The sequence below is a fragment of the Serinus canaria genome, chromosome 10 (assembly GCF_022539315.1).
Source record: "Serinus canaria isolate serCan28SL12 chromosome 10, serCan2020, whole genome shotgun sequence".
Classification (NCBI taxonomy): Eukaryota; Metazoa; Chordata; class Aves; order Passeriformes; family Fringillidae; genus Serinus; species Serinus canaria.
This window is the reverse complement of record NC_066324.1, coordinates 18,961,003-18,975,756: the sequence shown is the minus strand read 5'-3', so window position 1 is coordinate 18,975,756 and position 14,754 is coordinate 18,961,003. Positions and strand designations below refer to the sequence as shown.

The window sequence follows — 14,754 nt, the reverse complement described above, 5'->3', positions numbered from 1 at the left end:
CAACACTGCCAGAGTCAGAACACAGCCTGACACCCTGTGGGTCAGGGTGTGTTGGTAGCAATCCCATTGAAATTGTGGCTCAGCCCTCCTGCAGTGCCAGGGCTGGTTCTGTTGGAGCAGGGATCCTAGAGAAGGGTGCTTTCTTCCTCTGGAGATCCAGTGGAAGAGGCAGCTGCTGCTCCTCTGGGAATCCAGGGCAGAAGCCCTGCTGGTGTTCCAGAATCTCAAGATTATATCCGGGTAGGAATGCTTGGCTCCTCCCCCTGGGCTCACATCTCCCAGTGGGATGCTGCAGTTCTTATCAGCCATGCAGGGACATCCAATGGCCCGTTATCAGCAGATGTCTACCCAGAGGGAGGAGTGGGTGTGGAAGAGATAAGGAAAACTGCCTGCTGAACAGAAGACAGCTGCCATACAGATGGCAAATAGAATACAGACAGTTTGCTTGGCAATCCAGGACAGATGGGGAAAAGTATCACAAGTGGGGCGGGTGAGGCTGTCTTCAGCCCCACGTTAGAAGGAGGAAGGGCTCACACTGTCTTCCTCCCTTCGATCCCTCTTCCTCTAAGGCCTGTGTCACTCATGCAGACAGGGCAGGCAGGTGAGGGATAACTGTAGGACTGCCTGCCCTAGTGATGCAGGTATACCCTGGGATCACCAAATCCTCCTGGCACAGGGGGGGCAGCCCCTGGCCATCTCCCCAAACATTAACTATTCTGGACACTCCCATGGTGACCAGTGGGTGGTGTAAAGTTTAAATGGGTCTAAGAGACTTTTCCCACCTCAAATGTTTCCTTCTCCTTTTCAGACCTGGAGAGTAGAGCTGCTCCTCTGCAGGCAGCTGTAACAACTGTGAGGTGAGATGGGGCACGGACAGCCCCAGGAGCAGAGGGCTGCCTTCCCCAAGCAAGGACATGCTGCTGTAGGTTCGGTTACATCCCAACCACAGGTGCACACATGCCCCAGCTGCTGCACAGCTTTTTCTGCTTACAGAGAAGGCACCTAGGAAGCCAGAGAAGCTGCCAGCACTGTGCAGGCAGTGTAAAGGTAAAGGCCCTTTAAATATCAAACTAATGCTGAACAGGGAATCTGAAAGAGGCAGTGCAGACTTAAATGCTGCAAGAGCTGCTGCACACCGCCTCAGGGCAGGAGGGAGAGGGACTCACCCAGCCAAGCAGCCATGGATGCAGCAAAGCAGCTGCAGCCCCCCTGATTGACACGGGCCTGTGCAGAGCACAGACCCCTTTCTGTTGTTTTCACCCAGCAGCAACAACACTTTGGGCTCTGTCCCACTCTTACCCCCATTACTCTCCTACCCAGCTCCCTCCTATCCTCTCCCTCACTGCCTGAATGCATCTGAAATGAAGCCCCAGGTGCTCCCATCTCAGAACTAGCCTTATCTCTATGAGCAGTAAAGACTGATAATGCTTGGCTCTGTAACTGCAGCCTTCAGCTAAATTATCCTCAGCATGGACAAAAGTTTTAGAAAGGATTTGGCAGCTCAGTTAGCAGCTATCACAGAGTCCAGGCAGATGAAGTCCTCAGACTTGACAAACCCAGAAAAAGCTCTCAAGAGGCACATCACTGGCCCCAGGGAGATCCCTGTAGAGCCAGAGCCCCTCATCCAGGAAATGGGCTCTGGTGCTTTTCATACACTGTGGCCACCTTTCTCCCTTTTAACCATGAGTGAAACAATATACTCTTTCCTAGTTATGTTCTTGGGAGCCACCTCCGTATGTTTCACATTTCCAGATCTAATTTAATCCATAGCAAACTTCAGAATGAACAATTTCACCCAAACTCCTAAAATTCTGAAAAATGTGACCTCCTAAAACTGTATTTTCCAATTGGCAAATCCTATTTTTGCCTAACTCTCGGCAGCACCACCTACATAATAGATAGAACTGCTCCCAGTTTAACTTGTTAAAGAATTACAGGGTTTTCTGCTTTTATTTTTTGGCAAGATTTTAAAAGTAAAAGACTGGAGAAAAGGAAATATCAAAAATGTCTTCTTGCAGGCAAATATGAATATGATAATGTCCCAGTTCATTGAACAAAATAAACTTCAACATTTCTACTTTTTAGGGGTTTTACCATAATGCTTTCCATTAAAACAACAACAAAGTGGATATTCAAAGTGTATTTTGCACTAAAATTTTATTTCAATGGTATTGTGCAACCATTGCTTACCTAGTAGTGAGGGAAAATCTCTGTTTGGTTTCTCTCCATTCCCTACCATTCCAAAACTCTTTAATCCTGAACCAATCGTGCCTTCCATGGGAACATGTAGAAATTCCAACCCCACCACTCACCACCGGCACTCAGGTGAGTTTACTGGGGACTCTTTCTGCACCCCTGCAGCCACAGCAAACTGGGAACAGCAGCAAGCAAACTGGAAACAACTGGGAGCATCAATACCCCAGACCAAAGGTGGGAAAATGTTCTTTTCCTCCTCACCTGAATTAAGATTTGATCTTAACAAATCTTAACAAAGCAAAACCCCTCTAATAGCAGCGTGTTTGTTAAAGAACAAAGGCTGCATAGCTTGCTATTGCAGATCTTCCTGGGTAGATCAGCTTCCCTCTACCCATACAAATTCTTCTTCTGTACAGTTCTGCAATGCAGTCATGGTGACATGTTCTCATCACATCACCCTCCCCAGCCCTAAAAGAAATTCTACCACAGTTCTGAGCTGATTTCACCAGGAGATACAGCATGGGATGTTAGAAACAAAATATCCGTGCCATAAAACTACCGCTGAAAATTTTAGTAACTAGGCAAATTAAGCTAAAATATCTATATATCTTGATGCTATGGCTTTTTTCTTCCTCTGCAGATCAGTGTTTCCAAATTATTCAGGTTAAACATTGACTTGGAGAACACCAATTATGGTCTGATCTTTGAAGCTTTAACTCATTTCTAGTTGGGATTAAAAAGAGCAAACAAAATTCTCAGTTACAATGCTGCTTATAGCAAAGAGACAGAAAGGGAAAACATTTAGCCTCAATGCCCTGGAAAAGCAAAACCAAAAGTATCCACAAAGGGTTAAGCTAAAAGACCAAGCAGCTGAGTTCTCTGGAAAAAAAAAATAAATGAAATCAAATGGACAGTAAAGCCTATTTCCTCCGCACTAATAGAATTACAGAAATTATCATAAGAGCATGTGTCTAGGGACAAAGTAAATGATGCTCTGAGAGATAGGCTAACAGGATAAACAAGCTCAGTGCCAAGAACTGAATACAGTCTGGTGCTCTTTCTCCCACTGCTGCCTCTTAACACAGCACCAAACAGGGTCATTGCTTGTCCCTCCCTAAGGGCAGACCGTGAAGCACCTATAGCTGCAGCTCCTGTCCCATAGGTGCTTCACATCAGTTCTAAAAATGGGGGTAGAATCCCATATTGTTGTCTCCCCCCTTCTTCCTTTGACACAGATAGTGCAACAGCCACTGCATGAACTCTGCATCACCAGGCCATTTCAGATGGGGAGGGCAGTGCAAAAGGTGACCTGTAAGTTAACAAGGAAGCTGATGGGCACCTGGGAAATGCCTCACTTTGCAAATCATGATTTTATGTCTGAGCTTCAGACAGCTCCTCCTTCTTTCTAGTGTCCTTTCCCATGAGCAATAAGTCTTGTGGGATAAAGTTGGGATCCTGTGCTTGTATTCCTCTTCTCAAATTTCACCTTTCTAATCTACAAAATAGGAATGGCCCGAAGTTATTCTCAAGGGTTTGGTCAAGTTTGATTTCCATTCAAAGCCCCCAGATTCTTGCCAGATCCCAGCTGCTGTTTACCACTCTGGGCTCAGATCCCACCAATTGTACAGGCCTTTAATTACTTCTTGGGAATAGCACATCCTTTTTACATGGTGAAGCACTCAGTACATGCTCTTGCGAGATGAGACACAAGCTGGAAAAAACGTCAACAGCCTAATTGGAAATCAGGTCCCATGATCTCAGTTCACTGCTAAATCAGGCATCCCTAATGTCGATATTCATTTCAGAACAATTAAATTACAAGATTTATATTAATTAAACTTCCCCTAGCAGACTGGCATGATCTTCTGATAGATAAGGATCCTGTATAGCAGCTGGCTGGAAAACTCTTCAGTGTTGTCAGATTACCAAGCTCATTTATGCACCATTTTAAGGACTCTCGCCCACTATCTGTGCCAGAAGACTGCTCTTTGCCTACAATAACATCTGTTTTTCCTGCACTTGATTTGCCATTCCCAATGCTCTGACAGCCTGGGTAGCTTGAAAGGGGGCAGCACAGCAAAGCTAATGGGAGCTCAGTGCGCAGAGCCGCGCTCAGGGTCCTGCCGGCTGCTGCTTGCAGGCATTTCATGCATCGGGGGAGCCGAGCCCTCCCTGCTGCCTGTGCTCCTGGAGTCCTGGCAGTGAAGCTCATCCTCAACCTCTGTCCACAGGCAGGAATTCACAACACCATGGAGAGCCTGAACACTCTCCTTCTAACTGCTGCTGTTTGCTTTCTCTGTCAAGGTGAGTGATCCTTAATCCGTTATTCTTTGATGATGAAGGGAGGGTGGAAAAGGGGAGCAGGAGATGGTTTTGGTGCAAATTATTTTTAAGAAGTGCAGAAGTGCTCTCCAGCCTAAGGGGCAAATGTACAGAATTGTGGTACCGTTCTTTCTGTTCCATAGCTTGTTGTTCAGTGGCGGGGGGCGGGGAGGGGGCTGGGGGTGTTTAAGTTTATCCTTGCAAAGTAGTTAAGTAGTCCTGATTAAAAATGCCAAACAGGACACATAAAGCCATTTTAACATGAAGGAAAAGCATCTCACATATAAAGGTGTGGTTTCACATATTGCAGAGAAGACAAGAAAGTGTCAACATTAAAGAGCTTTAAGTATGTGCTGCAAACAGCACGTCTCTGCAGACGTAGAAAGCACAAAATAGTTAAACAAAAAAACCCCACATGAATGCACTTCTCTAGAAAGAGTGGATGCTAGATTTAATTAGAGTGCTAGTACCATGTAAAAAGGCTGTCAGTTTGGGATTGACTATAATAGTTGTTAAGGTCTAGATTTAAAATTATTTACCTGCAAGATTGGGGGGGTATTTATTCCAGGAAATCTCAGTCTAAGAGATAGAAGATATCAAGAAGTAATTTGGGCAAGACTGGCAGTTAAAAAGTGTTCATTTTTTAGATAGCAAGTTGGCTTGAATGATTTCACTAATCTGAAAACAAAATTGTACTCCAAGTGAGCAAGGGAAGGCACAAAGGGTTAAAATCAACCAAGCAAAATCAAAAACAAACAAAAGACCTTTTAGCTGAATAGTTTCACATGAGGGGAACCCTTGTCTTAGGGAGAGGTGAGGTCTCACAGATTCAAAAGTAACACCTGCTTTGTGTAGTCTGTCACCTGCAGATAATTCTGCCTCCCCTCTTTCTCTGCTGAAAAACAATGGGCAGAAAATAAGCATGTCCTTGCAAATATTCATATTTCATATATATATATATATATATATATATATATATCTCCATATTTCTGTTTCAAAGGGACTGTAAAATATGTTCAATGGACTTCAGTTTGTGCCTCTGCCAAATTTGCATAGTGACATTAATGACAAAACAGTATTTCTGGTGTTTCAGTTGGAATTCATGACTGTGTGTTGTCCAGAAGAGAGTTTAGGAGATAGCCCTCTAAAAATAAAAGGCCATTGCCTTCTAATAGTGTCAGGATGGTTATTGCCTAGCTTGATAGTAAAATCGCAGTGTAAAATACAGGTTCTCACACCTCATCCTGAAACAGGTCAAGTACCTTGTTGTTTAAGAATTTCAGTTTGAGGCTTTTTTGTTGGCAACAGGGTAGGATGAACTGCATTTATGAGTGGCAAAAGGACAATAGGAATCTATTATAAATAAAAACTACTTAGAATAATAAAGGGGTAATTAGCATATTTCTTTGAGTGGCCTGAAAGGTCTTTGAATGTTACAGTTAATCAAATTTTAATCCATTTTAAAATATATTTTAAGAAGCAGGCTGTTATCCTCACTGTAATCACACACTCATGACTCAGACTAGAAAGCACTTCTTATTTCTTACTGCGAGGCTTCTTACCCCTTACCAGAGGCCTGGTCTGTTGGGCTACACTTTCCCTTTCCTCTGCTCCACAGCCCTGTGGCTTTGCCAGGTCTGGGTGACTGGGCCTGCGAGGGCAAAGGGCATTTGCACCCCCAGCTCCACAGTAATTCCCCCAAACCGTTTCTTTACCTCATCTGCAGACGTGTGTTAGAAAACCTGTGTGGTAGCATTACCTTTCACCGCTCTCCTTCTCGCAGCCCAAGCGAACGCCCCCGTGGCACAGAGCTCCCCGCTCGGGAGGGGCTGGGGCTCTGCCCAGCGCCCAGGGGCGCTGAGCGGTCAGGGCAGTACCGGGACTGCCGTGCCCCGCCCGGGGCTGGCCCCGAGCTCACCCCGTGCCCTCCGCAGGCTGCGCCGGCTCCGAGGCCGAGCACCGGCTCTACGCGGCCCTCTTCGAGAGCTACAACCAGTTCGTGCGCCCCGTCAAGAACGTCTCGGACCCCGTCATCATCCAGTTCGAGGTGTCCATGTCGCAGCTGGTGAAGGTGGTGAGTATCGCCCCGCCGGGCAACGCGGCAGGGCCGGCGCTTCTCCCGACATACCTCTCTTTTCCAGGACGAAGTCAACCAGATAATGGAAACCAACTTGTGGCTGAAGCACGTAAGTAGCGCTCAGTGACAGCCCAGAGGGCACCAGCTCACTGCCCCTCCGGCGCGGGAGTGTTCCCAGCTCCGCCGGGCCGAGCCGGGGCCGCAAGAGCCGCCCGCCCAGCGAGGCGTCTGCGGGCTCCGGCAGCACCGGGCTTGCGGGGTCAGCGCCAGGCTCGGGTCCCTTGGGGCACAGACGCATCCCGGGACAGCAGCCCTGCTCAGGATGCCGGGAGAGCATCCTTAGGCAGGATCTCTGCAGGGCAGCCCTGCTCAGGATGCCGGGAGAGCATCCTTAGGCAGGATCTCTGCAGGGCAGCCCTGGACAGGATGCCGGGAGAGCATCCTTAGGCAGGATCTCTGCAGGGCAGCCCTGCTCAGGATGCCGGGAGAGCATCCTTAGGCAGGATCTCTGCAGGGCAGCCCTGGACAGGATGCCGGGAGAGCATCCTTAGGCAGGATCTCTGCAGGGCAGCCCTGCTCAGGATGCCGGGAGAGCAGACCCGCCTGCCCCGCTCCGCGCCGGGGGCGCCGCCCGAGCCCTTCCCCGGGGCGCTGCTGCCCCCCAGCGGCCGCGGCACCGCCCGGCAGGCGGGGACAGAACGGGACGGGACGGCAGGAGAGAGAGAGCAAGGCTGCTACACTTGCTGCGGTCGCTAAATACAAGATTTTTGCTCGGGAGATTCCAAACCGCTGCCTTGGCAGACATCCACGCAAAGGAAGCATCTCGGCTCGGAGGTCGCGCAGAGCGCCACTTGGTGCTGGTTAGCTCCCTTAAAGTGACAACAAACGAAAAATGTGTACTTCATGTTAAAAAGGCTTTTAAAAAATGCAGTTACTCACTGTTGCAGTCAGCTTAGTAACCAACTTAGTTCCCACCTTCAGCTTGATACTTAAGTTCGTTATAATGGGGTTTAACAAGCACTAGTGACAAAGGCTGTTACCTGAGCCATAACATGCTGGAGCTCTCTCTGACCCAAGGTCCCTCAATTGACGCTCACAACTTGTGCCACCAGCCTCCAGGAACTTGTTTTCACTGTCCCACAGATACCTGTTTTTGTGAGATCAAAGTTATTATTACAATCCTACACTCTCTGAAAAGAGACTGTCTTCCTTCTTTCAGCTTGTTCCAGCTACTGAGTAGGCATTCCTGGGACAGCCACATATATTTAAGTCATATATGTATGTAACATCTAGATATCTAGGCCCCCCTACAATCTGCGTATGAACAAACACCACACATAAGTGTTTATTAAAGAAACATGTAAACACTGTAGTATCCAAAATAAATCAACCCAGGAAGTGATATGACAGCATTTGGTTCAGATCTAGTCCACTGAATTTCAGTTTCTTCACAAACCTAACATGGACTCATTTCTACCATAATTAGATCTGGAATGATTACAAGCTTCGGTGGAATCCAGCAGACTATGGAGGTGCTGAATTCATCCGAGTTCCATCTGGCCAGATCTGGAAGCCAGATATTGTTTTATATAACAAGTAAGGCTCTTGCATATTTAACTTCTTAATTCAGGGAGAGAGGGGTGATGTTACCAGCTCTAAAAAAAATCAGCAGCAAGTTCAAAGAATGCACTGAAAAGCTGCTTTTCAACACACCTGTGTCCTGCATCCCCCCAGTGCTGTTCTTACCTTCATGCCAGGGATGTTGGCATCCCTGGGCAGGAGCCAGCTCTAACCTGGAGCTGCAAGTGAGCAGGCCAAAGTGCACTTGGCTTTTTGCCTTCACAAGCCCCTGCAAGTCACAACTTTAACTGAAAGGAATGCAAGTTCTAGCTTTTTAGCAGTCAAATTCACAATTTGACACCTTTGACAAATAAAAGCCACAGATAAACTTTACTTTAGATGTCAATTTCTGAGACTGTAAAGAGCCAAACCATAACTAAATGGATCTGTAAGAATGCAATTCTCATAGAAATAGACTCAGCTACACAGATCCAAAACTCAGGTCTATGGATCAACAGTGATGCCACTCCTTTCCTAACTGGGGCCTTAAAACTTCAAATTACCCCTTAATTTTACTTTTTCATATACTCAACTGGATCATATAAGTTAGCAAAGTGGGACTTAAAATAACCTCTTACCAAATACACTCCTTATGCAAACCCTAATCCCTCCTTCCATAGTCACTACCTGCACTGTCCATGGAAGAGGTGGAAATACCAGTAATATTCTTATCACCCCTTGAGTTCTGATGTGCTTGATCAATATAGAATAGAATAGAATAGAATAGAATAGAATAGAATAGAATAGAATAGAATAGAATAGAATAGAATAGAATAGAATAGAATAGAATAGAATAGAATAGAATAGAATAGAATGAAATAATTCAGTTGGAAGGGCCCTACAAGACTCATCTAGTCAGACTGTCATTTGCAATCTGTTATTTGCTATTTTGAATGCACCATGCCATTGATTGCACCAAGCCATGCTATTAATAAGGGAGAATATTTGCTTTCAACTCCTCCCTGGTGAGTTTATAGAGCTGTTTGTTTCAGTTTAACCATGCAAATTTATGACGGTCACTGAGCAGTCTTGCATGAGCAATTCAGCTCCAAGTAAACAAGTAATGGCTGACTTCCCCAAAACAGATTAAAGAGTTCATGTATCTGATCTGAATGTGTGAAACTACCTGGAGTAGATAATTCTAATTTTTGCTATTTTTACTTGCTTTACAGTGCAGTTGGGGATTTCCAGGTTGATGACAAGACAAAGGCCCTTTTAAAATACACGGGTGATGTGACCTGGATACCTCCAGCTATATTTAAAAGTTCATGTAAAATAGATGTAACCTACTTCCCATTTGATTATCAGAACTGCACCATGAAGTTTGGTTCCTGGTCTTATGACAAAGCCAAAATTGACTTAGTTCTAATTGGCTCAACAATGAACCTGAAAGATTACTGGGAGAGTGGAGAATGGGCTATAATTAAAGCTCCTGGGTATAAACATGACATCAAATACAACTGCTGCGAAGAGATATATCCAGACATCACGTATTCTCTTTACATCAGACGTTTACCTTTGTTTTACACTATCAATATGATTATTCCCTGTCTGCTGATTTCATTTCTGACTGTATTAGTTTTCTACTTGCCCTCAGACTGTGGTGAGAAGGTGACACTCTGCATATCAGTGCTTCTCTCTTTAACAGTGTTCCTTCTTGTTATCACAGAAACCATACCTTCTACTTCCCTGGTAATTCCCCTTATTGGGGAATACCTCCTTTTCACCATGATATTTGTAACTCTATCGATTGTCATCACAGTATTTGTACTAAATGTGCACTACAGAACACCCAAGACGCACACAATGCCTGTGTGGGTGAGAACCATTTTCTTGAACTTACTTCCCCGGATCATGTTCATGACAAGGCCTGCCAGTGATGAAGAGAATAATCAGAAGCCAAAACCATTATTCACTTCTGAGTTTTCAAACTTAAATTGTATCAACGGCTCTGAAACCAAATGCTGCAAAGATGGCTTTGCTTGTCAAGATATGGCATGCAGCTGCTGTCAGTGCCAGCGCACCAAGTTCTCGGATTTCAGTGGCAATCTCACTAGAAGTTCAAGCTCTGAGTCTGTAGATCCTATGCTTTCATTTTCAGTTCTGTCACCAGAAATGAGAGATGCTATTGAAAGTGTGAAATACATTGCAGAAAATATGAAAATGCAGAATGAAGCAAAAGAGGTAAGAACATATTTTACTGTTACTGAAACTGCAGATACCTTTTGCCATTAGTGTTTGGTAGGAAAAAGATCTCAAACAGACAAAAAATATAAAAGAAACCATTATTTTTTTACAAGTAAATTACACAAGCTCTATTACAAATATGTGCAATTTTGAACTTATATAATTGAGAAGCAGCTCTGCTGCACAGTGATCTCTTTATTGACAATATATATACTGAGTGAGGCACATTAAAGGGAACATACCAAAGCACCCATCCCATGAGAGTTGAAGTTAGGATTTTCCAAGTTATAATCTTAATAGTGGAATTTACTGACCCTATGGCCTTTAGAAAGTTACATTTTCCCTCCCACAGCTTACCATCAACAACAGAAATGTCAGAGTGAATGTTCCTCACAGTGATGATGGAGCTCATTCTGGTGCTGCTGCAGAGTAAAGTGCTGTAGCTAAATGAGGCAACTACTGCAAGCCAGGGACTGGCATCTTTCATAAAGCTGCATCTTAATACAATAAAGGAGAAAAAATATGAAAAGGTTTTTTTCTACCGTATTCCTCAAACCTACTATGAGCAGTAGCCCCACCATCACAGTTTTTAAATCCCCAAACTACAGCACTTCATTCTAACTTCACTTTGTTTATACTTATATCAGAACTCTATTTAGGTTTAGATTTAGTTGGTACAGAAAACACAGGGTTGCTTTGGGGTTTTAAGTTTCCCTTAACAATTTCCTTAAACAATTTCTAAGCCAAAAAGAACAAATTTCAAAACCAACAAACTCATTTCTTATCATTCTTGAAGAAAAACAAAAGAATTGAATTGTAATCTCAATAATAACTAAAAATTATCATCGAGTTACTATTAATATATAAATACATAATACTTGATTGTCACTCTTGCTATAAAATTCACTATAAGAAGAGAAAATTCGAAAAATCAGGGGTTTTTTGAAACTTGGTTCCCTCTTTACATGAAAGGTACAGGGATGCATTTTACATCATGCATGAAAATGGTCAAATTTCAGTTCTACATAACAAAGTACCAGATAATTATATGCCAATGAATCTTTGCTTTTTACATCCTACCTAAAGGCCAGTAGGAGCAGTCTGTTTCAGTAACGTTTTCTGGACAAACCTGTTCATCTAAGAATGTAAAGCTTAACACTTTCATTTTTGAAATAGAGAAGTTGTGTCTCCTCAAGTCCAGTGTCTTGGTGAACAACCTTTTGGATTTGAAGCAGCAGCTTTTGGCTTTGCTCCAAAGAGCATATTCAAATAAGGCTTCTTCAAGATGAATTCATTTGTCAGTGAAAACAGATGTGTAAGCTGTGTATTCATACGGACATCTACATACAGAAAAAACTGGGCTTCTTCTATGAAATAGTATTACTGCTAATGCAACTTATTCACCTACTAAACATGCCAACTTGCTATTCTTTTTTTTCTTTTCAGATTCAGGATGATTGGAAATATGTTGCCATGGTAATCGATCGTATTTTTCTATGGGTTTTCATCCTGGTATGTATTCTAGGAACAGCAGGATTGTTTTTACAACCTCTGATGGCTGGAGATGAAATGTAAAAATTAAATAAAACATTGTGAAATCAAATAAAGCTGCCAATCAACTTTGCATCACTCTCCCACCACCTCATGTCTCTTCCATATAGTAGAACAAGGATCTCTCTTGGCTTCAACTTCACTTGACCAAAGCAGCTTTGTTCAAAATGCAGAAAAAGGAATTATTTGGTACCTTTATGACAGCTAATCTCAAAGTAATACAAGCTATGCTTTACAGCTACTTCCTGCAATAACTGGAGAAGATGGAGGCGTATGTTAAACTTTATAGGAGTGATTTAAGAAGGGATTAATAAAGAAATGGAAAATAACATGAGTATTTGGAAAGTCGTGATGAGCTGAATGCTTTGGGCTATTAGGTTTGTTTTGAAGTCCGGTCCCAAGCTTCCTCAGAGCACGCCAGGATCTTCTGGAAGGAGTTCACAGAGAGTTCCATGAGTACCCTCACAAGGACGGAAGGGTGAGAAGCACAAGTACCAAACAGCTGGAGTGCAGACATTGCCACCTGCTGTGCAAACTGACCCACACAATGGCAAGAAAGGACTGAGGAAGGGTTTAGAACAAAAGGAGAACAAATAGGTAAATAATAGATGATGGTAATAAAGCAGCCATAAAGTAAACTCTGTGTATCCCCAGACTGCAATGTATGTGAAGGCTGTCAGGAAAAAAACCTGCTCAAACCTAATGATGTTTAGAATTGTGTACAAGTAAAACACAGAATAAGACAGTCTGCAAGGGAGGTAAAGGATCAAAATACTCAGGATAGTGCAGACACAGAGGCATCCTGCTGTAGTGAAGTGTTTTATGCCAAGACAAAAATAGTCCTGTAAAGTGTGATAAAATTGTTGCTTAGGCATATATATCTTCTCTCTTTTTTTTTTTTTAATCAGTAACTGCAGATTATTTAAGAGCATGAATAAAGAATGCAACAAAACACTGTCATCAGATCATATTTTGTAAAAATACTAACTGTTCTCTCTGTACCAAACCAAAAACTTTGTGGAAATACAGTGTATCAAGTGATGTAACATTTTTGAAAATAAAGAGAATCAAACTGTTGAAAATTGTGCCTTTTTTTTCATTTATTTTGAGCGAGTGACAGAAAGAAAGCTATATAAAGTAGTATTACCTACAGTTAAATACATTCAGCAGTAAGTTACAGAAGTAAAAGTCCATGTTTCTGAGTATATTAACATTCTTTTGTTTCAGACACACCTGATAAGCAGAAGACCCCAAGGATTCCAGTGCCACCTGTGTAATCTGAATCTATCATGACCAGACTAGAAGTCACTAAGAGAAATCCATGCATTTGCAAAAACTGTGAGCTACTATAATAAAGAGAGTGACTCCACTGGACAATGGGCTGCCCACCATGATGTAATGTAACTGGGCAGCCTGGAGACATCATTTAACAAGGGGAAAGAGATGAAATGGAGTTAAAAAAATATGATCTATATCTAATCTACAGTTGTACTCACATTGCTTTCTCTACAGGTAAGAGTAAATTTCAGTAGTTCAAACCTATGGAAGACTTTAAAAAGAAATATTGTGTTTGAAGAGAAAACAAGCTATCTGAAGTATTTCTGCAACTTGCACACAGAGTAAGTCATTGATGCATTGTTTAACCTCAGTAATTCTGGGAAGTGGGAATAAAGGAAAAATGGATATCCAATGTCAGATGTAACTGTCTAACTGAGGAAGAGTAAATCCCTAATTACTATTATAAAAAAAAAAAAAAGAAAGAAAAAAAAAGGTCTGCCTGATATAATTTCCCTACCTGTGAGCCTTTAAAAGCTACACAAAACCAAGAATGTCCTGCAGATTAAAAACATTTTGAAATAAATATTCAATTATATATAAATTATGACATAAGTAATCACTATTATAATTAGTGCAGGGCTTTTCTAAAGGAGATCTGGGAGGGAATATGGGAGAAATATGTACCTGTTATTCAAATTTATAATCACTATAAAAACTTAAAATTATTGAAGATACCACAGTTTACATTAAAACTTCTCACCTAAACATGTTATTATTCATGTAGTAATTCAAGCAAACAAAAGCTTCCTAAGATTTTCTCTAGCCTGCTCTACTCCTCTATTCAGCCTACAGGATGCAATTATATTATGAACAACAAAAACTTTAGTGTAGGAAAACACCCAACTATTTTAGAGTCTTTTCCAGAAATAAAACTATTAAGAAAGGAAGAAAGGTGGCATTGGAATCAGTGTAAAGAATGCATTCTAACGGAATAATTGAAAAATTGCAAGTTCATTTTCAATGATCTTAGGAAAATGGAAATTCAGAAAAGTCTAAGTTCTTGCTAGTTAGAGTTACATATGGTTTTTAAAGTGAAAGAACTAATCCAAGCTAGTGCTCAAATTTAATTAAACAAATGTGAAAATCATTAATCATCTCCATTTGGCTCCACAGCACAGTAATTTATAACCCATTTTCTTCAGAAAGATGCTGCACAAATTCCTTCTGCCTGTGCTTAAAATCTTAATTCTGAGAAACATCCAGATACAGGAAATAATGAACATGTCTGCAAACTCACACACTGTATCAAATTCCTCATCAAGAGTAAAGAAATCCAAATGTTCCAGCCCCTTAGAATACTTATGCACCTTGGGAACTCAGTTAACTGCCTTTGGCTTCCTTTCCAAAGCTGATGGGTACATCAATATACACACATACTTTAGGCATTTTAAGGCTTATTAAATGCTCATGTTGGTATCACAGAATTAACAAGCTTTAAAATTTAGCAGCAAATTCCACTGAAA

General features: G+C 42.4%; 1 protein-coding gene and 1 long non-coding RNA gene across 2 annotated transcripts in view; one reads left to right on the top strand and one right to left on the bottom strand.

The window, feature by feature from the left end:
• LOC103823171 (uncharacterized) overlaps positions 1-6,365 on the bottom strand; it is an 87,703-nt gene extending 81,338 nt beyond the window's left edge. Inside the window, exon 1 of the long non-coding RNA XR_001992000.3 lies at positions 6,278-6,365. This is a non-coding gene — a long non-coding RNA (uncharacterized LOC103823171). The remainder of the gene's footprint in view (positions 1-6,277) is intronic.
• Positions 6,366-6,452: 87 nt separating this feature from the next.
• On the top strand, positions 6,453-11,977 carry CHRNA3 (cholinergic receptor nicotinic alpha 3 subunit). The gene is made up of 5 exons (XM_009098212.4): positions 6,453-6,592; positions 6,660-6,704; positions 8,082-8,191; positions 9,388-10,399; positions 11,849-11,977. The coding sequence occupies exons 1-5, from the start codon at positions 6,572-6,574 to the stop codon at positions 11,975-11,977; spliced, it is 1,317 nt and encodes a 438-aa protein (XP_009096460.2). The 5' UTR covers positions 6,453-6,571.
• Positions 11,978-14,754: the final 2,777 nt, after the last annotated feature.